At 45.0% G+C, this 27273-nt stretch overlaps 1 protein-coding gene across 2 annotated transcripts in view; it reads right to left on the bottom strand.

Annotated features, from left to right (window-relative positions):
* Positions 1-27273, bottom strand: part of WDR26 (WD repeat domain 26) — a 144263-nt gene that overhangs the window by 97708 nt on the left and 19282 nt on the right. For both annotated transcript variants that reach the window (XM_073628325.1, XM_073628326.1), the window contains exons 2-3: positions 6795-6894; positions 6571-6627 (exon numbers count right to left, since the gene is read on the bottom strand). In XM_073628325.1, coding sequence (XP_073484426.1) covers positions 6571-6627; positions 6795-6894 — 157 coding nt within the window. The remainder of the gene's footprint in view (positions 1-6570; positions 6628-6794; positions 6895-27273) is intronic.

The following is a 27273-nucleotide window of genomic DNA, read 5'->3' as shown; positions in this document are numbered from 1 at the left end:
CTCCTACTCTCCACCAAAGACATATTCACTAAATTTATGCGCCTAATTCCCCCACAAAATCTTTCTTCCAGGCCGTCACCACACACCTAGCCCCTTTATCTACAATACCCCATCATGCTAGGAGGCGACTAACAGTAATGGACACACAAGACGACAAATGCAGGGGTAATCCCACCTCACAACCCAGGTCTCATTCCACCACAACCCTGCCAAATTGCTTTGCAGCAGCCCTCAAACTTACTGATCCGTGGCATTTAGCACACCTGGAAGGGAGGGAATACTGCTTTTACTCACCCCCCACCACACTATCTAGAATAGATTATCTCCTATGCAACTCTGCACTGTTCACAAAAATGTCAGACTCATACATGACATTGCCATATCCGACCATGCCCCAGTATCCATATCACTACGAGACTTCAGCCCTTCACAAAAATTTGGCTTTCCCCCCCCAATTCCTTGCTCGAAACCTTGATTTTCAGAAAACCCTGCATGAGACAGACTACACTTTGACCAATGCTCCGCACTGTTCAGATCCAAACCTGTTCTGGGATGCAGGCAAAATCATCCTACAAGGTAGGATTATTGCCTTCTCCACCCTATACAAATGAAAGGTCCTTACAAGCTTTCAGGAAGCCAGTGACCGTCTCCGACATGCCCAGGCTCAGCTATCCACCAACAATACCCCCCACACACACCGTGAGATTTGGCGCAAGGCCAAAAACGAACTTCAATCAATGGGTGGAAGGTCAAGGCATACATAAATCATATTCTAAGCTACAATACCATAAGTTTGGTAACAAATCAGGGAAATTACTAGCGAAGCTGTGCAAAAGGCACACATGTGCCCCACACACACACACACATAACCTCATTAAAAGATACCCTAGGAAATTTATGCTCCTCTCCCACTGCCATTAGCTCCATTCTTGAACAATATTATGATGCACTATACAGCCCAGACCCCTCCGACACAAACGCTGCTCAGGAATTCCCAAAGAATGTTCCACTTCCTCATATTGATCCTACTCTCCTGGCCCAACTCAACTGCCCAATCAACGAGCAGGAAATTCAAAAAACAATTTCCTCTTTTGCCAACGGGAAATCCCCAGGCCCAGATGGATACACACCCGAGTTTTTCAAACTTATGTCCAGCACACTAGTCCCCACCTTGGCAAGAGTCTACCAGACAATCCTTCAAGGCAGGAACCACCTACCGTCCCGCCTACCAAGCCCACATTAAGCTGATAAAGGAAAAGATCCTTCAGAACCCGGCTCCTATAGGCCCATCTCACTTAACTTGGACGCTAAAATGCTCTACAAAATCATAGCCAACAGACTGACCAAAATCATGCCAACCCTTATCCACCCGGCTCAAGCTGGCTTCACTCAAGGCCGATCTGCATCCTCTCATTCGCAAAGTTCTCACGGTACTCGAACATGCCAGGTCCAACACCAATGACTATATAGCTATAATTTCCCTAGACGCGGAGAAAGCCTTTCATAAGGTCAGCTTTTCCTGGTTGTCTTCTATACTGCAACATTTTGGCTTCTTGGGACCCATTCCTCCACCTAAATCAACACCATGTACGCTGCCCCTACCGCAAACATTGTAGCTGCAGGCCTCATCTCAAAAACCGTAAAACTAATTAAGGGCACCAAACAGGGATGCCCCCTCTCCCCATTGCTCTTTAATTTGGCCCTCAAACCTCTCTCTCCCTCATTTCTCACACCTCCCTACATGGCGTGCGAATAGGTAAACAGGAACTCCATTTCGCCCCATTTGGGGATGACATACTTACCTCCTCTAACCCTGACTCCGATATGCTTCCTATCAAGGATGTTTTTACAATGTTTAGAGGTCTCTTAGGGCTGCGTATCAATTTTGCCAAAAGCGAGATCTTCCCTTTGTTTCAGTCTAGAACCCCCTCCCTGGGCTACTTCCTCAAAAAAAAAAAAAAAAACCCACACACAACACAACACATTACCCATCTAAATAGCGGTCGGTAAGACTCCATCATCCTTGCATAATCTAAATTTCAACCTAGTAATTTCTAAACTGGAACTGGAGCCATGGATGCATCTCCCCCATCCCGCTCTTCGGAAGGTGTCACCTGTTCAAAATGGTCAGTTTTGCCACACCCCTATATCCCCTCCAGACGACACCGTTACTTCTACGTCATAAAGACATACAGATATTACATAAAGCCTCATCCTTTTTTCTCTGGCAGAGATGACATCCCCGTATTTCATTAAACAAGCTAGTGCTCCCAAGGAGCGGGGGGGAGCCAACCTCCCCAATATTAGAGCATATAAAACTTATCTTGTCTCTTAAGAATATGCATGTACTGGATATCAAACACCTCTAGGTACTCCAATCATGAGCCGGCTCTTCTCCACTGCAAACTATGGTCCACCCCTCCTCACCTTCGCCAAAACGTGCTTTTTAGAGACACGATGATTGCCTGGTGTGAGGTCAGACGCAAAATGTAACCTCTCCCCATGGGTCTCCCAACACCTTCCAATCCATGAGAATCCACCCTTCTCTTCTACCACATCTCACTCAGGACTCAAAATCTGGGCCCACCAAAAGCCAACACACTTGGCCTACTACGGGCTTCCACAAAACCACTTTCTGCTCATCCCTCAAGCCATCCAACATGTGTCAAGTTTACGCCTGAACAAACTTCAACGCTTTCAGAACTTTATGCTGGATACTTTACTGGAACAGCAACCATTCAAAATCTGACATCTACAAACCTTTAAACACACGTCTCAGCAAACCCTTACTGGCAACATCTGTCCCATCTTGGAACGCTGACCTTAACTCACCAGAAACAGTGAGCCGCATCATAAGTGGATACAATTCTACCTGCTCATGTCACAAATGAATTTTGGCGAGAATAGTTCAAAATAATACACTGTGCCTACATCCCTGCTGCCAACTCAATCTCACAAACACCTATGCCCCATGTGCAGCCAGGAGAAACCTTTGCTCCGTAGACTTTGGCTCTGCCCTCATATATCTCTTCCTTCTGGAACCAGGTGGAAAACTTTGCGCTAAAGGTCACGGGGCGCCCCCCCACAAAGGACATTTTCCCTTGCTTTTTGGTCACCTGACAACCCCCTCAAAAGGCCTCTATACTCGGAAAGAAAATCAGTCAACGAAATATAGCTTGGTTAGCAACATATTTCATGTCAGCCAGACGTGCGATAACCAAGAAATGGACCTCCCCCAGCCACCCCAACAATCCAGGATGTCAAAAATGATCTCATACCCCTGCTGGATAAAGAAAATCTTAGTGTATACCTATCCAGGTGCGGTCCATGAGCCAGCTTCCAATGCAAATGGTCAATCTTTCATCGCTAACACTACCAATGCCTGACCTTCCTGGTACCCCATCTTCAGCATCTATTGGAACCCCTCTTCTTCCCGCTGGTCTACACTCTCCTTAAGACCAAGATATGGAATGCATTAACCTACACCCCCTTTGAAACCGTCACCCTTCCAGCTATTGTCTTCCTATTCCAACGTCAAACTCTCGTACCACCCCAGGCCACCCTCACCTTCTCGCTCCACTTTTACGTCAAGCAATAGGGGTTGACCAACTACTCGCCCTTGAACCCTAGCCAACATAAATTACCATGGTGCAACGTTACCCAAAAAGAAAAAAAAAATTTTGGGGACCAGCGACACTAATACAGTGATTAACCACTTAAATACCAGGCACTTTGACACCTTTCTGCTCAGGCCAATTTTCAGTGCGGTCACTTTTTAAATGACAATTGCGCAGTCATGCTACACTGTACCCAAAACTACATTTTTATAAAATTTTCTTCCCACAAAGAGCTTTTGGTGGGGGAATACAAATAAAAGTTGTTAAAATTGTAAATAAGCAAGTTTTCTCCTTCACTGATGGGCACTGATAAGCTGAACCAATGAGGTGGTACCAATGAGATGGCACACTGACATGCATCGCCGGTGGCACCCTGGTGGTCTAGGGTGGCATACCTGGTGTTCCCGGGCAGGCATCCAAGGGGGGGCTGCGCTGATAATCAGCACACACACACACACACACACACACACACACACACACACACACACACACACACACACACCCCCCCCCCCCCCCGTCAGGTGTGTCAGACACGCGTGAGGAAAGGCCGATAAACGGCTCTTCCCATTTACATCATGATCAGCCGTCATTGGACACATCCGTCAGATTCTTTACCTAGATCGGAGTTGCGGTGTGTCAGACTTACACGCCGCATCAACGATCGCCTTGATGCGTGCGCGCTGGCAGTTACCCTGCTGGACGTCATATGACACCCAGTCAAGATAACTGAACCACTTCCTGGCCGTCATTCTGTTATAGGCCGGGAATCGGTGTTAAAAAAAAAAAAAAAAAAACCAAAAAAAAAAAAACACAGAAGCACAGACACACTGTATAAATGACACTCTGGCAGGGCAAGGAAGGGGTTAACTGTTCCCTGGGTGTTTTTTCTTACTGTGTGTGGGGGGGGGGGGGGGGTGGGGGATGGACTGACTCGAGGAAGACATAGCTGTGTTCCCGATTAACAGGAATCACAGATCTCTCTCCCCCCATCGCTGACAGACTGACGATCCGCCTTGTTTACATAGGCAGACCGCCGTTTTGTCTCTCCATTCTGAAGTTTACAGGCATACATACTCTGAGGAACACACCACATGAGAAACAATTATGTATTCCCAGCTGCTGTACTGCTTGGCAGTACTAAACTTGTTTGACTATTTTTAGATCACATCATACAGCCTGCCATGACTAGTATGGTCCCTGAACAAACATAGAAAGCCTTCTGTCAAACCTGGCAACAGTCAGAACAATCAGACAGTAGCATGCAACTGTCTGCTCCGGTTTTAGCTCTAAACAGGACACTCAGGTCAGAAGTGCCACCTTGGTAAGCCCACAAAGCAGCAACCCTGCCACTGTTTTCAGGTCATTCGTGTGCCAAACTATAATTCACAATAAAAAAAAAAAAAAAAAAAAAAAAAAAAAAAAAAGGGAAATACGGAGGGTCCACCTAAACTGTTCCATTGAGGTGCATTTTTGGATGCATTAGAATGTAAAATGGGCTGGCTTAACTCTGCATGTATATAAGGTGTAACCAAAGGCAAACAAAATCACAATAAATACGTGCATTAATGCTCTGCTCCCCCCATCCCAAAGCACCTTGTCCCCACAACCCTGGGCGGTGGTTGCCGGGGAATCTACAGGCAGTGAGCTTAACCAGAATCTGGAAGCTCCCTTTAACAAGGGGGCAACCAGATGCGGGCCCCCCTCATGTGAATGAGTATGGGGTACTACCCACTCACTCAAAAACCATTGTAATGAAAAAACCAAACAAACCAGGAGCCAGTTTTTGACAACTCCTTTATTAAAAACAAACCATGTCCCCAGCTGTAGAGCCATCGTCAATCACGACGCCTGCAGCAACCGGAATAAAAAAAAACCCACAAACACTTCCACCACGCGGCGAAGGCTAAGCGCCGACTGCCTACTCCAAAGTCTGCCAGTTCATAAATAAGTGGCGGAGCCCTCTGGTGGCACTGCCCCCTTGTGACATTACCGACCCAGCATGCACCGCCCCTCACCTATTTAAGAACTTTGACAGGGAGGAGTAGGCAGTCAGCGGTTCGTATTTATCGCAGGCGGAGTGTGGGTTTTTTTTTTTTCGGTTCCTGAGGGCATCGTGATTGATGGATCTGCATTGGGGAACATTATAAAAAAAAAAATAAATAAAGGGACTTCTCAAAAATTGGCTCTTGATCTTTTTTTACCCTATACTTTGTTTTGGTGAATGGGTACCCCCATACTCATTCACATGAGCACCATTTTCCCATTTTCTTATTTTTGGTTACAATCCATACCCCATCCAAAAGGAACCAATATGCAGTTTTCTTCCTTCTCCCCCCTCACCCATTGCCGGAAATGGCTTCCAGCTGGCAAAATCAATTTAAAAATGTAATTGTGTGTCAGTTTTGCTACAGCAGGTTCTATACACAGTACAGATGCCCCACTTTACAGGCAGACTAAGGGCCCCCCCCCCCCCCCCCACCATAACCCTGGTATCCTCTTCTTCAACTGGCGGTACGGTTTCTGATAAGAGTGATCTCTGCGGTAGATTCACAGCAAGAACCCTTTTATCGGCGCCGGGAGAAAAAAAAAAAAAAAAAATTTAAAAAAAAAAGGTTTTTAACTTGTAAACACCACATCTCAAAAAGAGGCTCGGTCCTTAAGTGGTTAAGCATCATTAAAATCACTGCCCCTTTAAAATGTTTACATTTGCAGCGATTTAGGTTCCCCAGGGCAGTACCCAGGCCCCTGTGCCCTTTTTATGGCCAATAACTTGCATATAAGCCTTCAAAAATGGGGGACTATTGATTTTTAAATTTCGGGTCCCATAGAGTTTGCGGCTCGGGCCTGAACTTTTTACATGTTCGGGAGTTCCGGGGCAAACCGAACCAAGGGGTGTTAGCCAGGACTATTAACCAGCTACAAATTCAATAAACTGATCAGAAAGGTTACTTACCATTACTGAATGAGGAGTGTGCACTAAGGACTTGAGTTCATTAAGATCGTTCTCCGCCTGCAAAAAAACAAAAAAAACAAAATCAAACCAAACAGCTTCAGAGGGTTACAAAAGTTTTTCACCACAGCCAACAATTCCCTATATACAGCATCTCATATCAGTTAGGATCTGTGTACCCAACAACTGCTATGAAAGGTTAAATGGAGTGGCATCAGCAGCATTACCTTGTCCCACTCCCCTTCCATGACATGGTTGCGGAATTTGGTAGCCGCAGAATGCTCTAAGCGACATCCTGATTCTTGCATGAGGAGGTCAACCGTCTGGCTGCAAGAGAGATACAGTGTCAGAAACCTTACCATGCGCTGCAGCAATATGGACTGTAAACACACACACACACACACACACACACACACACACACGTAAATTTCCCTACAGGTGGCTTTATATTGAGAATGGTTGCCTTGCCATTAAGGGCCCCAAACAAAATCACAATATACACAAGGTAGCAGCTCTAGTTTAAAAAGTCTGCCATTATGGCCTAAATGGACAAAAGTGAAAAGGTTCTCCTTGTAAGTAGTAGTCACCCATAACACCCTTTCCACAATACTGGGTCCTTCCAGGAATAAATGGGCATTTGATCGCCTTTTCCTAGAGAGCTCCATATCAATAGGTATACATCCAATAATGAAGTTGTTTGCCAAAATCAAAAATTTCCACAACATGTTTGTGCTTTAATTCTTTAAAAGTGGTTGTAAAACCCTTGCATATATCCAGTGAAGTGACTGGACTCAGGCGATACACAGATGAAACAAATCCTCCTACATAAGTTGTACCCGCTTGTCTGCAGTCTTCGCTTCTCTATAGCTGCTGAAAGTCCAGAAAAAGGGGACAGAGCTGAAATTACACTCTGCAGAGTGCAGCAAGGAGAGGTTTGAGAGCCAATTGGAGTTAAGGGACACCCCCCTTTACACAGGAACAGAGCTAAAGGCTCGCACACACTAAAAGAAAAATCGTGCGAACATTTTCGTCCAAAGAATTTTCGTACGAAAATTCCCATAGGGACAAAACTTGTACGGGAACAGAACGAACGATTTTTGTCTAATGTGTACCGTTTTTCCTACAGGAAGAAAAAAAAAAAAAAAATTCTGTTGTACGAGAATATTCATTCATTGGTTCCAATTTGCGGTGAAACAACGAGGAAAATCAGATGATGGTTCGCCTGCTTTTCATAGTGTGTACCCCCTTAAGGCTGTCAATCAGCTGTAGGCCCCTCCCTGTCAGCATTTTTCTCTTGGCGTCAGGTCAACTTGTCAGAAGTGATTCATGTCGATAGAGGAACAAAGCAGCAGACAGAAATGACACTAGTGTTCTTGATAGAGACAAGTACACACTAGAGAGGATATGCTTTGTTCATATTTAATGCCTGAGGTTTACAACCAATTTAAATATATACAAAAGACACATTCTACACAGTGTTGTATGGCGTACACAGACCCATTCAGGAGCAGTTACAGACCCGAGGAGCATTTATAGTCACTATAAACACTAAGGGCAATGTCATTTAGAAAATACATTTTAATCAAAGTAGTACTAAAATTATGAAAATTACATCTGTAAAAGCCAGGATCAGCATAGGACAATAAATGCCGCTTTAGAAAGTCCAGGGCACATAATGCAACATAGGTGATCAACCTGTGGCCCTCCAGCTGTACTACAAGTCCCATGAGGCATTGCAAGCCATTGAGTTACAAGCAAACTTGACCCCCAAAGGCCGAGGTACGATGGGACTTGTAGCTCTGCAACAGCCAGAGGGCCACAGGTTGAGCACCTGTGTAATACAACTTGGTATGTTTACAACCACTGGCCTTTAGTTTGCACTGTGCCGCTTCTCCAAATCTCCAGTAAATTGAGTGCATACACAACTTCACAGAAAGTTCCTGATGCTGTGCCTTGGAAATAAGTCCCATACAGTGCATCCGGAAAGTATTCACAGCGCTTCACCTTTTACACATTTTGTTGTGTTACAGCCTTATTCCAAAATTAATTAAATTCATTATTTTCCTCAAAATTCTACAAACAATACCCCATAATGACAACGTGAAAAGTTGGTTTAAAATCTTTGCAAATTTATAAAAAATAAAATTAAAAAAAAATCCCAAGTATCACAGTCTTTGCTCAATACTTTGTTGAAGCACTTTTGGCACAAATTATAGCCTCAAGTCTTTGGGTACGATGCTACAAGCTTGGCACACCTATTTTTAGGCATTATCTCCCATTCTTTGCAGGACCCCTCAAGCTCCATCAGGTTGGATGGGGAGCCTCAGTGCACAGTCATTTTCAGATCTCTCCAAAGATGTTCAATACAGTTGAAGTCTGGGCCACTCAAGGACATTCACAGAGTTGTCCCGTAGCCACTCCTTTGTTATCTTGGCTGTTTTGCTTAGGGTCGTTGTCCTGTTGGAAGATGAACCTTCACCCCAGTCTGAGGTCCACGGCACTCAAGCAGGTTTTCATCAAGGACATCTCTGTACACTGCTGCATTCATCTTTCCTTCGAGATGAGACTAGTCTCCCAGTTCCTGCTGCTGAAAAAAAAATACCCACAGCATGATGCTACCACGTTTCACTGTAGGAATGACATTGGCCAGGTGATGAGCGGTGCCTGGTTTCCTACAGACATGAGGCTTGACATTCAGGCCAAAGAGTTCAAGCTTTGTTTCATCAGACCAGATAATTTTGTTTCTCATGGTCAGAGTCTTTCAGGTGACTTTTGGCAAACTCCAAGCGGGCTGTCATGTGTATTTTACTGAGGGGCTTCTGTCTGTCCGCTCTACCATACAGGCCTGATTGGTGGAGTGCTGCCGAGCTGGTTGTTCTTCTGGAAGGTTCTCCTCCCTCCACAGAGAAACGCTGGAGCTCTGTCAGAGTGACCATCGGGTTTTTGGTCACCTCCCTAAGGCCTTCCTTCCCCAATTGCTCAGTCTGGCTGGACAGCCCGCGCCTAGGAAGAATCCTGGTGGTTCCAAACTTCTTCCATTTATGGATTACGGAGGCCACTGTGCTCATTGGGACCTTCAATGCTGCAGAAAGTTTTCTGTACCCTCCCCCAGATCAGTGCCTCAATACAATCCCATTGCCTCGGATGTCTACAGACAGACAATTCCTTGGACTTCATGGCTTGTTTGTGCTCCGACATGCACTGTTAACTGTGGAACCTTATATAGACAGGTGTGTGCCTTTCCAAATCCATTGAATTTACCACAGGTGGACTCCAATCAAGTTGTAGAAAAATCTTACGGATGATCAATGGAAACAGGATGCACCTGAGCTCAATTTTGAATGCCATGGCAAAGGCTGTGAACTCTTATGTATAGGGGATTTTTTTATTTATTTTTTTTATATAAAATTTGCTGAGATTTCAAGCAAACTTCTTTCACGTTGTCATTATGGGGTATGGTTTGTAGAATTTTAAAAAGGGAAAATAATTAATTGAATCCATTTTGGAATAAGGCTGTATCATAAAATGTGGGAAAAGCACGGTGAACACTTTCCGTATGCACTGTAATTCCAAGTGCTACTAAGCAAACACACCCCATCCAGTCCTCTCTGGGTGGCCACACATTGTGCAATCTATGGCTTGCTTAAGACAGAGTGCCTCCTAAAAGTGGAACTTCCGCTCATTTTGGCACCTTTGGGGGAGCGGATCCTGTTCCCACAGCCACTGATGTCACCGCTCGGCTCCCTCCTTCCCCTGCCGTCGGGCCAGTAGGAGAGAGGCGCGTAGCCTCGCGCGCATGCGCTGTGGCTACACTGCCGGGTTCCCTCACCCGCAATGGCAGCACCTGACAGCTGAAACAGCTGCGGTGCCGACATCGCCGGACTCCAGGACAGGAAAATGTCCTATTATTAAAAGCTAGCAGCTACAGTATGTGTAGCTGCTGGCTTTTAATTTTTGCAGCAGTGGGCGGACCAGGAAGTAATTTGACTAGCTTACATCTGTTTTTCATCCAGGGTATTGTAGGATCACTGGTGCTACAGCAATAAAGATTACAAAAGCACAGCAACTACCTTGCCCGATGATCTAAATTGGGGCTCAACAAATTCCAGGCGCCAGGTCGCCATGGCGACTAGAAATTGCATCCTGGCGCCTGGGCTTTTGTCAGCCCATTCACTGTTTCAGGGATGTATAATTTGTATCTCCCAGAATATACAGTTGCGGGCGCCAGGCAGATCGTTTTTTTTCTATATTTAGCCCTGATGAGGGCAAACAGCAGGGTGCACTTGTCAGGTGGAACAAGCATGCTAGAAGTGTCAAAAGATGATTTTGATCGGCAATTGTTCCAAGTCAGTGACATTAGCACGAAAGCAAGTAAACTAGCATTCTCAGAAGAAAAAGGTCAGCAATGGCAAGCTAATATTGTCTCAGGACAGGTGTACTTTTAAAGGGGTTGTAAAGGTAAATTTTTTTTTTTTTTTTTTTAAATAACAAACATGGTTATACTTACCTTCACTGTGCAGCTCGTTCCCGAACCTGGTCTTCTGGGGTCCCTCGGCGGCTGTTTCAGCTCCTCCCCACAAGAACTAACCACCTTAATGCGAGCTCTCTCGCATGGTAGTTATTGCGGGCGCGCTCCCGTGATACAGCCGGCGGCTATAGCCGCTCACTGTATCACTCTGCCCCACCACCCAGCGCGCCGCGTCATTGGATGTGATTGACAGCAGCGCGAGCCAATGGCTGCGCTGCTTCCAATCCATCCACTGTAGCCAATCAGCGGCCAGCCTGAGCGGAGGAATAGATGTCGGGAGCGAGCAGCTGTTTTTCGAGGGGTCAGGTAAGTAAAAGGGGGGGGCTGGGGGCGGCGGTATTGTCAGAAGTTTTTTCACCTTAATGCATTAAGGTGAAAAAATGTTTACCTTTACAACCCCTTTAAGGTTTTTATGCTGCTACACAGAGCAAAAATACAAGCCATTTATACTGGGGTAAAATTTATGATAGTCTTGGCTTTCACCTAACAAGATAAGCAATCACTATTGTAACTGCCTGAATACAACTGCTGTGCGGAGTGGCTCACAGCAGGAGTCCGGTGCCTTCCTGTTCACCATTTCAGGTCCGACTGCGGTCCGAATTTTTGGCTGAATTCAGACCAGAAGAACCATAGGAGCTGTGTGAACTGGCTCCATAGAGAGCCGGTCGCAGTCTGACATGCAAATTGGACACAGGGAAACCCACGTACAATTCGCAATGGTGTGAACCCAGCTTAAAGGTCTGTTCACAACCCCTTGCTTTGTGGTAGTAGGTGTTGCGGTTTTCATTGCGCATTGTGGTGCACGGTCGGTCAACACAGCTCATTTTAATTAGGCCAAAAATAAATAAATAAATCGCTCATGCTTTATATTTTTAACCATAGCACCTGTTGCTGTAGATGCACTGGGGTGCAATACAAAAATAGCGCCAGAATGCATTGCACTATGCTTGGTGTATTGTGTGTGGGTGAGCCCCTAGGCTAAATCCACACTATTGGGCTATGGCACGCCTTAGGAAAATTAAAGGTGACCTTGTATAGAAGTCTATAACTGCTAAAAGGAGAGTCACTGTACTTACCTTTTTGGCAGCCCATTTGTAGACATACCACCTCTTTGCAGGCAAGTTCAAGTACTTTACATTTCCACATGTGCGAAATACCCATCCTCCCCCTGCATGCTGTGGTTTCTCCCACTGGCTTGTATAACATAGGATGTATGGGCCAGGAGGAACCACGGTGTAGGGGTGGGAATAGGAATTTCAACCACCCGATCTGTCAAACAATTGCAGAAAATCAGTGAGCAGAGAAGCAGAAGCCTTTAAACAAAATGGAAGCTGAAAAGTACAGGCAGTCCCCAAGTTACGAACGCAATAGGGACTATAGGTTTGTTGGCAAGTCGAAGTTGTTCGTAAGTCGCAACACTGCATTTGTAAGTGTAACTTCCAGTTGGAGCACTGCGTTTGTAAGTGTAACTGCCGCCTATGCATGGATGTGGGATGTTCTGGGCACTTATGTTATCTGGGGGGTAGTATGGCAGTGTGGGATGTGTTCGGAAGTGCTCAAAAAGGTATCAAGGACCCGCATGGGGCACAAGTGGCCGGCGTTTGAGGCCGCTCGTAAGTAGGAGTCGTTCATAACTCGGGGACTGCCTGTATATAGACTCTTCTTTTAGCATTTATGCAAATTGTATACAAGTGATAACAGGGTTCCTTCACTAGCTGCATTTATGTGCTTATCTGAGGTGTTAGACATTTATATAGTGCTGAAAATTAACATGACACCATTCCATGATACACATCGTGTACCTACATACACATATTAGGGTCATAAGTTCTGCCTCACCAGCCCCTCTTTGTTCTAGGATGTGTTGCTTTTAAAAATGTTATAGAAAATAAAAAAAAAAATATATACTGTTCAGATATTCAACAAAAAGAAAAAAAAAAAAAAAAAAAAAAAAAACACTCGAGAAAAGCAACCAACAAGTTTATGTTGCAAAAAAATAAATAAAAACGAAGGGGTAGCCGTGCCCCTTAAGAGATCTGAAGATCTGCCTTTGGCTGCAAAGAGTTAATCTCTCAGTACAGCACAGCCTGCATTCTACCATTGTTTACTTCCACCTCTAGGTAAGAAGAACAGGGAGCTGCATAGAGTGAAGAATAGGAAGGCTGGATTTAAGGCCTTCAGACAAGTATTGTTCTGTGCAAACACCACAGTTCAATCTTATGTAAAAACATGATCTTATACTCCCTCAGACTGTTAGTGAAGACCCCCTGGGCCCAAGGCTTCCTCCCAAGTCCGCACCTCCCCCACCACTAACAGCCCCTCCCCCCCCCTTGTGTCATTGGAGCACTTTAATTCCTCAGCCCAGTGCTGGATGTAAACATCACCCTCCCTTAAACAACCCCAGGCAGGCAAATCTTAACCCCTTCTAGGCCAGAAACCTGTCACAATACACCTTTCTCCATCTAGAGCACAATATGGAAGACGATGTTCGGGACGGTTGCTGGAAAGAAAAAATAAAATACACACACCCTTCTGTCTGGAGGAGTCCGCATATAGCAGCAGCATGTTGTGTCTGTCACAGTGAAGACATATTTATAAGCTCCTGACACAGGCTAAACATAGGCAGAGACAGATCCCCAGCAGCACTGGAGCATGATGGCAATGATACGGGGATGCTAGAAAGCTAGTAGTATAGCCTGTATGAGAGTAGAGACTACAACTGGCAGGCTGGCATTAGTAAACATTAGCCTCCATCTGCATACAAATTGTGCTGATCAACAAGGAGAGGATGGATACAAGCCCAGTCATGCAATAAATCAAGCTAAAAAAGGGGTGTTTTGAGGTTCATTAAACGGGCATACTAGTAGATCACAACCAGAGTATCTAAACCCAAAAATAAAAATGTAATAGATTACAGCCACCATTCTTTAGATGTGGTGGCTGCACCGGTTTTTCCTTTATATTCCCCTGGTGACCTGCCACTTACACACTTGTCTTAGGGTGACTAATGCAATGTCCTATTATCTATAAAAAGAACAGCGTTACGCCTAGGACAGAACTACAGCACCTCCCCCTCCGCTTACCTCTATAAACCTAAGGATGTGTTCCTTAGTCCACAAAGGACAATTGGACCAAATAAACATTAACAACTTGCCTACTGGCCACATTTACACTCTTCTTGCCCAGGCCAATTTTCAGCTTTCAGTGCGGTCACTCTTTGAAAGACAATTGCGTGGTCATGAAACACTGTACCCATATGAATTTTTTTTTTTGACAAATAGGGAGCTTTCTTTTGGTGGCATTTAATCACCACAGGGTCTTTTATTTTTTGTTAAATGAAAACAAAATGCAGAAAGTTAGGGGAAAAAAAAAAAAAAAAAAAAGTTATAAAAATTTTGCAAACATGTATTTTTTCTCCTTCACTGATGTGTGCTGACGAGGCGGCACTGGTGGGTAGTTATTGGAAGCACAGGTGGGCACAGATTATCAGTGTACACACCCCTTTTAGAGAAGCTGGTTATCGGCTCTTTTCTCATACGGTCAGCATGAGGAAAGGAGTGCCGATAATCGGCTTCCATTAACATCCGTGATTGGAAACAGCTGATCACGTAGCAAAGAGCCGCCAGACACGGATTACAGAGCACGCCACCTACTCCATGCAGCGGGCGTGATCATGGGAGGCCGAGGTCATCATACGACAACCTCCCAGAACTAGCAATCCACGCTGTAGCCATTCAGCTACAGCGCAGTCAGCAAATGGTTACAAAGTTTCAAGCAGAATTTTTTCTTTATTTATTGAGCAGATATTTAAAGCATATCTAAAAACACCACATTTTAAATATTGAAACTTTCCAGGCCTTAGGGCTCTTTCACACTGGCTTTCCGATCAGGTCCACCTGTCAATCTTTCAGGCGAACCTGATCAGACCCTCCATTCACCCCTACGGGCCAGCCAATGTCAGTGGAAACATGTCCGCTGACACCCGATCCTGTCCGCCGAATTAAGACAGATGGTGACCCCATTTTCCATCCGTCTAGCGGATGGGATCAGATGAAAAACGGACATGCGGGCCATTTTCATCCAAACTCCCCACAGAGAGCAGGACTGACAGGTCCGTCTGAGCACAGTGAGCGGAGACGGACCCGTCATCTGCCTGCTCAGCAGGGATCAGTGGAGCGATCCCCCACTGAGCAAACGGAGTCCGTCAAATGGACAAGCCCGTGTGAAAGGAGCCTTAGAGGAGGTACTGCATTCACTCCTTTTCAGTTTGCTCCCCTTCCCCCTTTATTTTCACCTGGTGATCCTGCAAATAACACTTCTTTACTGTAGGGGGCGGCCATGTTGTCACACAGGCGGGACTTCTAATATGTGCCATTGCTCATCTCCATTACATAGTTAGCCACTTCCCGCCCTATTGGGAATTGATGTCCACAGCAAGGCTCAGTTATCCTGACTGGATGTCATATGACGTCCAGCAGGATAAGCCGCTCATGTGCGCAGCGATCGGTGGTGTGTGTCACTCCAAAACACCACATTTTCAATCGTGGTAAAGAGCCTACGTCAGCTGTGACCAATTACAGCAGTAACCAGGAAGTGGCGGTAAACGGCTTTCCTCGATTCACACTGACAGAGCCGATCGGCGGCTCTCCTAAAGGGGGGGGCTTAAGTCAAGTCTGCGCGATCATCAGCGCATTGATTATCAGCTCAGACCCCAGAGGTGCCCATCCGTGGAGAAAACAAATTTTATAACAAAGAGAAAAAAAAAAAAAAAAAGTGGTCTTTTGTACTTTGTTTAGCAAAAAATAAAAACCCCAGTGGTGATCAAATACCACCAAAAGAAAGCTCTATTTGTGGGAAGAAAATGCTAAAAAAATGTAGTTAGGGTGCAGCGTTGCATGACCGGGCAATTGTCAAAGTGTGACAGCACTGAAAGCTGAAAATTCTGGGGGGGTGGGGTGGGAGAAAGTGCCCGGTATAAAAGTGGTTAATTGATGGAAGAAAAAAGAAACATTTAGGGGCTCTTAAAGTGTTACTAGACCCAGGACCCTGCATTCACTACATCTCGTCTCCCACAGTACACAACACAGAAATGCAATTATTTTAGTAAAGATAAACTGGACAGTGTCGACTTTTTTGGGAGGGTGCATGTAATCAGCACATGACCAAAACAACTCTCCAACAATACACACCAAACTGAGCATGTGCAGAATGCTCCCAAGGCTCTATACTATCAGGAGCTGGATTGGGGACATCAGAACAGCCCCCCCCCCCCCAATTGAGCAGGATTAACCCCTTAGGTTCCACAGGGAGTATAACAAGCATGTTTTGCTGCATACACAGACTGATTTTACAGTTGTGGGTTTAGTAACAGCAGAACTCCAGGCACAGGTTTTAGTTTCTGGTGTGTATACAAAAAGTCACCTCTGAGGTATTTGCCATTGCCGGATCTCTGGGGTGTCCTTTTAAGTGCCAGCTTTGGTTTAAGCCAGACACTACAGCTCCGCTGTACTCCTGGTCTGCTCCAGCTGTCATACACAGAAGTGCTAGTGTCGTTTGTCCCCCTCTCCCCTTGGCCTTTCACAGAACACCATGTATCCTGCAAAATCTTCCGCAGAATACAGCGTTTGGTGAATGGCCTTGGGGAGAGGAGGGGGTGGGTAAATGACACTAGCACTCCTGCTGGTGTAAACAAAAGTATGGACTTTAATCCCTTGCCAGGGGAAACCAGCTCTTTAGGTGGGCCATGGCGCAATAGGTTGGTAGAGGGGGCTCACTTTCATTTGAGAGGGGTAAAACTGCACAGTGATGAAATAACTGGTGAGGTCGATTGAGCGATCCCCAGGAACACTACACAGCCAGCTGTTAGGTGTTAAAGTGGAACTCCAGCTTTTCATACGTTACGTAGTTCATTTTGGGCCAAGCTGGCCCAAATGTACTAAGTCCCTCACTAACATGTGAAGCCACTGGATGCGATGTATAAACTGTATGTAGCCGAGGCAGCATACATCACTGTCTTCTGGGTTGGAGCAGAGATCTCCTGTCTCCTACCCAGAACACAGTCTATGATCAGCCATTCATAGAAAGCGATGTATTCTTGCAATGAATACAAAGCTTCCTCTGATTGGCAGAGTCAAAAAGACAGGCTGATGAGGTCACAACCTCTGACTCCACCAATAAGAGGAAGCTTTCTATTCATAGTCAGCATGCATCGCCTTCTATGAATGGCTGAGCGCTGCCCAGATAGACTATTGTGTTCCGGGTATGAGACAGGAAGTCTCAGCTCCCACCAGGAACACCATGCGGTATGCAGCGTAGCCTCAGCTACATATAGTTTATACATCATATCCAGCGGCCCCACAGGTCAGCGAGGGTCATTAAGTCGAGTGGCCCGCCCCTTAGTAACTTAAGAACTGTCAGATGGCGGGAGCCAGCAATGAGTGCGGACCCGTTCCCCACCCCCTCTTGGCCTCAGCAGCGTTTAACATAATTGACGCTGGATCTACACCAGGGAACACGGTTTCATTTCTTCAGTTTTTTTCTGGTGAATGAATAGGGGTTTTTTCCTCCTCAAATACTGTAGCTGCTGACCCTTAATATAAGGAAGCTTACCTGTCCAGGGATCCTGCAATGTGGGCACCCAGAGCCGATTCGCCCATCGTTTGGGTGCAGGCGTCAGCATTGTAAGTAAGGGAAACCAGCAGTGGAGCCTTCACAGACTGTTTCCTACTGCTGCACTTTCTGAATGGTCTCGCCGTGTGTGTCCCAGAAGGCAGTGGGATAAGGTTTTCAAAACCAGGTACCCGCACCCCCCAAAAAGTGCCTAATGTGGCAGTGGAGTGTGTGTGTGTGTGTGTGTGTGTGTGTGTGTGTGTGTGTGTGTGTGTGTGTGTGTGTGTGTGTGTGTGTGTGTGTGTGTGTGTGTGTGTGTGTGTTTTGCAAATAAGCAGAGATTCCCCTTTTGGGTGGAGCTCCGCTTTAACAACCAGCTCATAACCACTTCGGCCCCAGAAGATTTGGCTGCTCAATGAACAGGCCATTTTTTTGCGATACGGCACTGCTTGGCTTTAACTGACAATTGCGCGGTTGTGCAACTCTGTACCCAAACAAAATGGATGTTTTTTTCCCATAGAGCTATCTTTTGGTAGTATTTGATAATCTCTGCGGTTTTTATTTTTTGCACTAACAAAAAAAAAAAAAAAAAAAAAAAAAGGGGCGACAATTTTGGGAAAACAATAAGCGTATATTGATTGGTTTGCGCAAAAGTTATAGCATCTACAAAATAGGGGATAGATTTATGGCATCCCCCCCACTAGTAATGGCGGTGATCTGCGATTTTTATGGGGACTGCAACATTATGGCAGACACTTTTGACACATTTTTTAGGACGATTGACAATTATACAGCGATCAGTGCTATAAAAAATAAAATGCACCGATTACTGTATAAAATGTCACCAGCAGGGAAGGGGTTAACACTAGTGGGGGATCAAGGGGTTAAATGTGTTCCCTAGTGTGCGTTTTCTAACTGTAGGGGGAAGGGACTGACTATAAGATGACAGATTGTGGTTCCTAGCTATTAGGAACTCTCGATCTGCATCTCCTTACAGAACAGAGATTTGTGTGTTTACACACATCTGTTCTGCTTCTCACGATCGCCGGTCACGAGAATCGGCACCCCTGGAGTGCAGTGGGCGCCTGCCTCCGGCGGCGCGTGCTATCCCGCTTAAAAAGAAGACAACGTATAGCTACGATGGTTCGCTGTATCGTGCCGACCTGCCTCCGTATGACGGCGGCTGGTTGGCAAGTGGTTAAAAACGCCAGTGGCCGCTGGCTCTTGATATTTGCATGTGAATCGAATGTGAAAAATCGGCTTGAGCTGGTTCACACCGAGTCGCGGGAATAAAGCCGTGCGAGTTCAGCTGATTGAGGTTTCTGCACAGGTGTCAATGTAAATTGCAGCCTGAAGTCGCAAATAGTACAGAAACTACTTTTTAAAATTGGTGCAGTGCCGCAAATGCAGCGTCGCACAGATTAGGACGGTGCCATTGCCGGCAATTGCCACCGATTTTACATGTCAAAATCGCACTAGTGTGGACCAGGGCTCACTCACACGTTGAGTTAATTCCCACTCTTATGAGATACAGAGCAGCAATATAAAAACAGAAGACATCTAGCTAATCATTACAGAAATGTATCTGCCACCTGAGGGCTAGGCCTGGAAACAGGCACTGCAGCACAAAGATAAGCCTGTCTACAAACAGACACTGACATGTAGCCAAGGCCCTGTGAGTACAAGTGGGCATGTATTTTCAGGTCTACTACACAGGCCACACACTGTATGCAGGAATTCAAGTGGCAGCTGTACATACAAACTTCAAGTATTAGGTGAAAAAAAAAAAAAAAAAAAAAAAAAAAGAAAAGAAGACACCATACTGCTAAATGGAGCCACTTGAGAGAATGTAATCAATACATGGGTTTGAATAACCAACTAGTCCACAGGACAATCAATGTATTCCTTAGCTATTAACCGGTGCATCTACTGCAAACTAGTGTAATGTGCATGAAGGACTGTATCAGCTGTTGTCAAAGATGGCCGAGAAGTAGAAGGGATAAAGCACAACAAACCAAAACACACATACCATGATTCAGATCACAATTCTTTACCTAGAGATCAAGAATGATCAAAAAATTTGGGTGATAAAACACCGAAGGCGAGGACTTCTGTATGCACCACCTCTATTAGAAAGCACATTCACTAACAAAGTGTTGCAGGTCCAAAGTGAACAGGCATCTAAATCCACAAATAAAACTGTTACTGCTTAGGTTGCCTTCACATTGAGGCGCTTTACAGGCGCTATAGCGCTAAAAATAGCACCTGTAAAAAGAGTCTTTCACTTCAGTGTGAAAGCCCGAGTGCTTTCACACTGGAGCGGTGCGCTTGCAGGACAGTAGTAAAAAAAAAAAAAAAAAAAAAAAAAAAAAAAAAAGTCCTGCAAGCAGCATCTTTGCCTATCTTTGCATTTGTGACCTATAAACTGTACAACTCCGTTGAACAAACTGAAATCTTTGTTGAAGCACCTTTTGATTTTATTGCAGCACTCAGTCTTTTTGGGTAGGAGTCTTTCAGCATGGCACATCTTGACTTGGTAATATTTGCTCACTCTTCTTTGTAAAAACACTCCAAAATTTGTTAGATTGAGAGGGCATCTCCTGTGCACAGCCCTCTTCAGATCACGCCACAGATTTTCAATCGGATTCAGGTCTGGGCATCTCCAAAACTTTAATCTTCTGAAGCCATTCCTTTGTTGATTTGAATGTATGCTTTGGGTCGTTGTCATGCTGAAAGATGAAGCTCCTCTTCATGTTCAGCTTTCTAGCAGAAGCCTGAAGGTTTTGTTCCAATATTGACTGGTATTGGGAACTGTTCATAATTCCCTCTACCTTGACTAAGGCTCCTGTTCCAGCTTAAGAAAAACAGCCCCAAAGCATGATGCTGCCACCACCATGCTTCACGGTGGGTATGGTGTTCTTTTGGTGATGTGCAGGGTTTGCAGCAAACATATTTTGGAATTATGGCCAAAAAGTTCAACCTTGGTTTCATCAGACCAGAACATATTTTCCCTCATGCTTTTGGGGGGGGCGGGGGGGGGACTTCAGATGTTTTTGCAAAATTTAGCCAGGCTTGGATATTTTTCTTCGTAAGAAAAGGCTTCCATCTTGCCACTCTACCCTATAGCCCAGACATATAAAGAATACGGGAGATTGTTGTCGCATGTTCCACACAGCCAGTGCTTGCCAGATATTCCTGTAGCTCTTTTAATGTGGCTGTAGGCCTCTTGGCAGCCTCCCTGACCGGTTTTCTTCTCATCAATTTTGGAGGGACGTCCAGTTCCTGGTAATGTCACTGTTGTGCCATATTTTCTCCACTTAATGAGGACTGTCTTCACTGTGTTCCATGGAATATCTAATGCCTTGGAAATTCTTTTGTAACCTTCTCCTGACTGATACCTTCTAACAATGAGATCCCGCGGATCATGGCTTTTGCTGTAGGATGCGACTAAGAAAATGTCAGGCAAGACCTACCAGAACAGCTGAACTTTATTTCAGGTTAATCAGGAGGCACTTTAAAGAGGAAGTAAACCCTGATAGTTTTTACTTCCTCTTTTGTTCCCTGTAAAGTAAATTATAATGGGCTAGTATGCATCTCATACTAGTCCATTAAGTACCACTTGCCTGCAAATGAAGCCCGCGATGTTCCCGCATTCATCTTCACCCCTCTTCCTTCCAGGGCCATGGACTCCGGCTGTGACTGGCCAGAGTCACGTGACATCACTCACACCTGGCACGGGCACTGTAGAAACAGCACGACTGATCTCTTCAGTGCGCGATGAGGTCGGCGCAAGCGTATATGGTAAATTTCTCCTAAACTGTGCAGGTTTAGGAGATATTTCCAGTACTTTCAGGTAAGCCTTATTAGGGTCATTGTCCTGCTGGAAGGTGAACCTCCACCCCAGTCTCAAGTCTATTGCAGGCGCCAACTGGTTTTCTTTTAGGTTTTTCTAAGATTGCCCTGTATTTGGCTCCATCCATCTTCCCATCAACTGACCAGCTTTCCTGTCCCTGCTGAAGAAATTCCCCACAACATGATGCTGCCACCACCATGTTTCATGGTGGGTTCAGGGTAATGTGCAGTGTTAGTTTTTCACCACACAGAGTTTTGCTTTTAGGCCAAAAAAAAGTTCAATTTTGGTCTCATCTGATCAGAGCACCTTCTTCCACACGTTTGCTGTGCCCCTCATATGCCTTCTCACAAACAAGGCTTCTTATGGCTTTCTTGCCACTCTTCCATAAAAGGCCAGATTTGTGGAGTGCACGACTAATAGTTGTCCTGTGGACAGATTCTCCCACCTGAGCTGTGGATCTCTGCAGCACCTCCAGAGTTACCATGGGCCTCTTGGCTGCTTCTCTGATGAATGCTCTCCTTGCCCCGCCTCTCAGTTTAGATTGACGGCCATGTCTTGGTAGGTTTTCACTTGTGCCATACGCTTTCCATTTTCAGATGATGTATTGAGCAGTGCTCCGTGGAGATGTTCAAAGCTTGGGATTTTATTTCATAAAATAATCCTGCTTTAAATGTCTCCACAACTTTATCCCTGACCTGTCTGGTGTGTTCCTTGGCCTTCATGATGCTGTTTGTTCACCAAGGTTCTCCAACAAACCTCTGAGGGCTTCACAGAACAGCTGTATTTATACTGAGATTAAAATTACACAGGTGGACTAATTAGGCAACTTCTGAAGGCAACTGGTTCCACTAGATTTTAGTTAGGGGGTATCAGTAAAAAAAGAGGGCAGAATTCAAAATGCACGCCACACTTTTCATATTTGTAAAACATTTTAAAAACCATTTATCATTTTTCTTCAACTTCACAATTATGTGCCACTTTGTGTTGGTCTATCACATAAAAGCCTAAAAATCATTAACCTACAGAGGGCTGAATTCAAAGACACTACAAAAATCTAAGTGAAAAAACTGTGCACCATTTTGCCGAAATTTCATTGCAGCAACTCAAAACGGTACTCAGTAGTTTGTATGGCCCCCCACTTGCTTGTCATGTCCGACACAACATTGGGGCATGCGCCTAATGAGACGGATGGAGTCCTGGGGAGTTTCCTCCCAGATCTGGACCAGGACATCACTGAGCTCCTGAACAGACTGAGGTGCAACCTGGCGGCGTCAGATTGGATGGACCGCAACATAAATCCAATAGAACACCTCTGGGACATTAGGTCAGGCGAGTGTGGGGGCCATTCAATTGTATCAATTCCTTCATCCTCCAGGATCTGGCTGCGTAGTCTCGCCACATGAGGTCAGGCATTGTCGTGCACCAGGAAGAACCCAGGACCCACCGCACCAGCGTAGGGTCCGACAATGGGTCCAAGGATTTCATCCTGATACCTAAATGTCTGCATACCCCCATGGATATGCCTCCCCACATAATTACTGACCCACCACCAAACCAGTCATGCTGACCGATGTTACAAGCAGCATAACAACGTTCTCCACGACCTCTCCAGAACCTCTCATGTCTGTCACATGTGAAAAGCACAGGGAACCAGTGGCAGACCTGCCAGTCCTGGTGTTCAATGGCAAATGCCAATTGAGCTCCACCGTGCCGGGCAGTGAGCACAGGGCCCACTAGAGGATATCGGGCACACAGGCCACCCTCATGAAGTCGGTTTGATTGTTTGGTTAGAGACATTCACACTAGTGGCCTGCCGGAAGCCATTTTGTAGGGCTCTGGCAGTGCTCATCCTGTTCCTCCTTACACAAAGGAGGAGATACCCGTCCCGCTGATGGGTTAAGGACCTTCTATGGCCCTGTCCAGCTCTCCTAGAGTAACTGCCTGTCTCCTGGATTCTCCTCCATGCTCGAGACTGCTGGGAGACACAGCAAACCTAGCAATGGCACGTATTGATGTGCCATCCTGGAGGAGTTGGACTGCCTGTGCAACCTCTATAGGGTCCAGGTATCGCCTCAGGCTACCAGTAGTGACACTGACCCTAGCCAAATGCAGAAATAGCGAGTCAAAAAGACGAGTTTGGGGGTGGGGGGGGCTGTGGGCTCAGGGCAGAGTCACACACTTGGCGGTGCCTGCAAGGTAACCTCCTCGGGAGAGAGCTTCCCAGAGGTGGTTAGCTTTTGCGAGGAGGAGCCGAGTGGGACCCACCCAAGAAGAGGACGATCGGGGCCACTGTGCAAAACAAACTGCACAGTGGAGGCAAAGGGAAAAAAAAAAAAAAAAAGCCACACACCCCACTCCTGCAAGCAGCATCTTTGGAGTGGTGAAGGAGCGGTGTATACACTGCTCCTGCCCATTGAAATGAATGGGCAGCACCACTGCAGCAGCGCTTTGCGGGTCATTTTTGCAGAGGTTTTCGGCCGCTTGCAAGATGCTTCTAACCCCCGCTAGCAGCCGTAAACCTCTGCAAAAATTAAAGTAAAAAAGTAGCGGCGCCGACGCCCCAGTTTGAAAACAGCCTTTCTGACCCGATCAATATTCCAGGAGTTTAACTGACTTGATGCTATACTCTGATAAAAAAGTGTTGCTTTAAAATGCTTGAGCAGTATGCATAAAATCTATAACACATACACACACACACACACCCCAACCAATGGCTCAGTGGTTGAAATAAACAAAGGCTATCCAGGCATCTCATTTTAATCTACGTAAAAGGCTACCACAACTCAGAACCCAATATATAAACATGGAGAACCCAAATAACATCCTGTTACATAGAAGTAAAGGGAAAAGTCAGCAGTAACCTTAGCAGCAGTCTAATCCATATTCCTGCCAAGATTTGCTTTATCACAATATCATATAAAAGAAAAAAAGAAAATAGCTAACAGGGCTCCAGATTGCAGATAGCAAAGGAAAATGCAGTTTACTGTAAGTACTCTAAAAACGATCCTCAGACTCTAACCATATACAGTAGACCTAATTAGAACCTGCTGCAAACAATAAAAACAGGAGGTCTCCACTACAAAACATTGCCTTCCACATAAAATGTGAAGGCCAAAACAAAAATGGGGTCCTTAAAAAGGCTTCCCCACTCACATCTATGGGTGTAGCAACCAAAAAAATGCCTTTTAACCACTTCAGCCCCGGAAGGTTTTACCCCCTTCCTGACCAGAGCACTTTTTACAATTCGGCACTGCGTCGCTTTAACTGCTAATTGCGCGGTCATGCAATGCTGTACCCAAACGAAATTTGCGTCCTTTTCTTCCCACAAATAGAGCTTTCTTTTGATAGTATTTGATCACCTCTGCCGTTTTTATTTTTTGCGCTATACACGGAAAAAGACCGAAAATTTTGAAAAAAAATGATATTTTCTACTTTTTGTTCTAAAAAAAATCCAATAAACTCAATTTTAGTCATACATCTAGGCCAAAATGTATTCGGCCACATGTCTTTGGTAAAAAAAATGTCAATAAGTGTATATTTATTGGTTTGCGCAAAAGTTATAGCGTCTACAAACTAGGGTACATTTTCTGGAATTTACACAGCCTTTAATTTATGACTGCCTATGTCGTTTCTTGAGGTGCTAAAATGGCAGGGCAGTACAAAACCCCCACAAATGACCCCATTTTGGAAAGTAGACACCCCAAGGAATTTGCTGAGAGGCATGTTGAGCCCATTGAATATTCATTTTTTTTGTCCCAAGTGATTGAACAATGACAAAAAAAAAAAAAAAAAAAAAAAATTACAAAAATTTGTCACTAAATGATATATTGCTCACACAGGCCATGGGCATATGTGGAATTGCACCCCAAAATACATTTAGCTGCTTCTCCTGAGTATGGGGATACCACATGTGTGAGACTTTTTGGGAGCCTAGCCGCGTACGGGGCCCCGAAAACCAATCACTGCCTTCAGGATTTCTAAGGGCGTACATTTTTGATTTTACTCCTCACTACCTATCACAGTTTTGAAGGCCATAAAATGCCCAGATGACATAAAACCCCCCCAAATGACCCCATTTTGGAAAGTAGACACCCCAAGCTATTTGCTTTGAGGCATGTTGAGTCCATGGAATGTTTTATATTTTGACACAAGTTGCGGGAAAGTGACAAATTTTTTTTTTTTTTTTTTTTTTTTTGCACAAAGTTGTCACTAAATGATATATTGCTCACACAGGCCATGGGCATATGTGGAATTGCACCCCAAAATACATTTAGCTGCTTCTCCCGAGTATGGGGATACCACATGTGTGGGACTTTTTGGGAGCCTAGCCGCGTACGGGACCCCGAAAACCAATCACTGCCTTCAGGATTTCTAAGGGCGTACATTTTTGATTTTACTCCTCACTGCCTATCACAGTTTCGGAGGCCATGGAATGCCCAGGTGGCACAAACCCCCCCCAAATGACCCCATTTTGGAAAGTAGACACCCCAAGCTATTTGCTGAGAGGCATGGTGAGTATTTTGCAGCTCTCATTTGTTTTTGAAAATAAAGAAAGACGAGAAAAAAAATTTTTTTTTTTCTTTTTTCAATTTTCAAAACTTTGTGACAAAAAGTGAGGTCTGCAAAATACTCACTATACCTCTCATCAAATAGCTTGGGGTGTCTACTTTCCAAAATGGGGTCATTTGGGGGGTTTTTTTGCCACCTGGGCATTCCATGGCCTCCGAAACTGTGATAGGCAGTGAAGAGTGAAATCAAAAATTTACGGCCTAAGAAAGCCTGAAGGCGGTGCTTGGTTTTCGGGGTCCCGTACGCGGCTAGGCTCCCAAAAAGTCTCACACATGTGGTATCCCCGTACTCAGGAGAAGCAGCAGAATGTATTTTGGGGTGTAATTTCACATATTCCCATGGCATGTTTGAGCAATATATCATTTAGTGACAACTTTGCGCAAAAAAAATAAAAAAAATAAAAAATTGTCTCTTTCCCGCAACTTGTGTCACAATATAAAATATTCCATGGACTCAACATGACTCTCAGCAAATAGCTTGGGGTGTCTACTTTCCAAAATGGGGTCATTTGGGGGGGTTTTGAACTGTCCTGGCATTTTATGCACAACATCTAGAAGCTTATGTCACACATCACCCACACTTCTAACCACTTGAAGACAAAGCCCTTTCTGACACTTATTGTTTACATAAAAAAATAATTTTTTTTTGCAAGAAAATTACTTTGAACCCCCAAACATTATATATTTTTTTTAAAGCAAATGCCCTACAGATTAAAATGGTGGGTGTTTCATTTTTTTTTTTCACACAGTATTTGCGCAGCGATTTTTCAAACGCATTTTTTGGGGAAAACACACTTTTTTACATTTTAATGCACTAAAACACACTATATTGCCCAAATGTTTGATGAAATAAAAAAGATGATCTTAGGCCGAGTACATGGATACCAAACATGACATGCTTTAAAATTGCGCACAAACGTGCAGTGGCGACAAACTAAATACATTTTTAAAAGCCTTTAAAAGCCTTTACAGGTTACCACTTTAGATTTACAGAGGAGGTCTACTGCTAAACTTACTGCCCTCGATCTGACCTTCGCGGCGATACCTCACATGCATGGTGCAATTGCTGTTTACATTTGACGCCAGACCGACGCTTGCGTTCGCCTTAGCGCGAGAGCAGGGGGGACAGGGGTGCTTTTTTTTTTTTT

This window comes from Aquarana catesbeiana, linkage group LG04 (genome assembly GCF_042186555.1).
Source record: "Aquarana catesbeiana isolate 2022-GZ linkage group LG04, ASM4218655v1, whole genome shotgun sequence".
Lineage (NCBI taxonomy): Eukaryota > Metazoa > Chordata > Amphibia > Anura > Ranidae > Aquarana > Aquarana catesbeiana.
The sequence above is the reverse complement of the archived record's forward strand: the minus strand, read 5'-3'. Positions and strand labels throughout refer to the sequence as shown.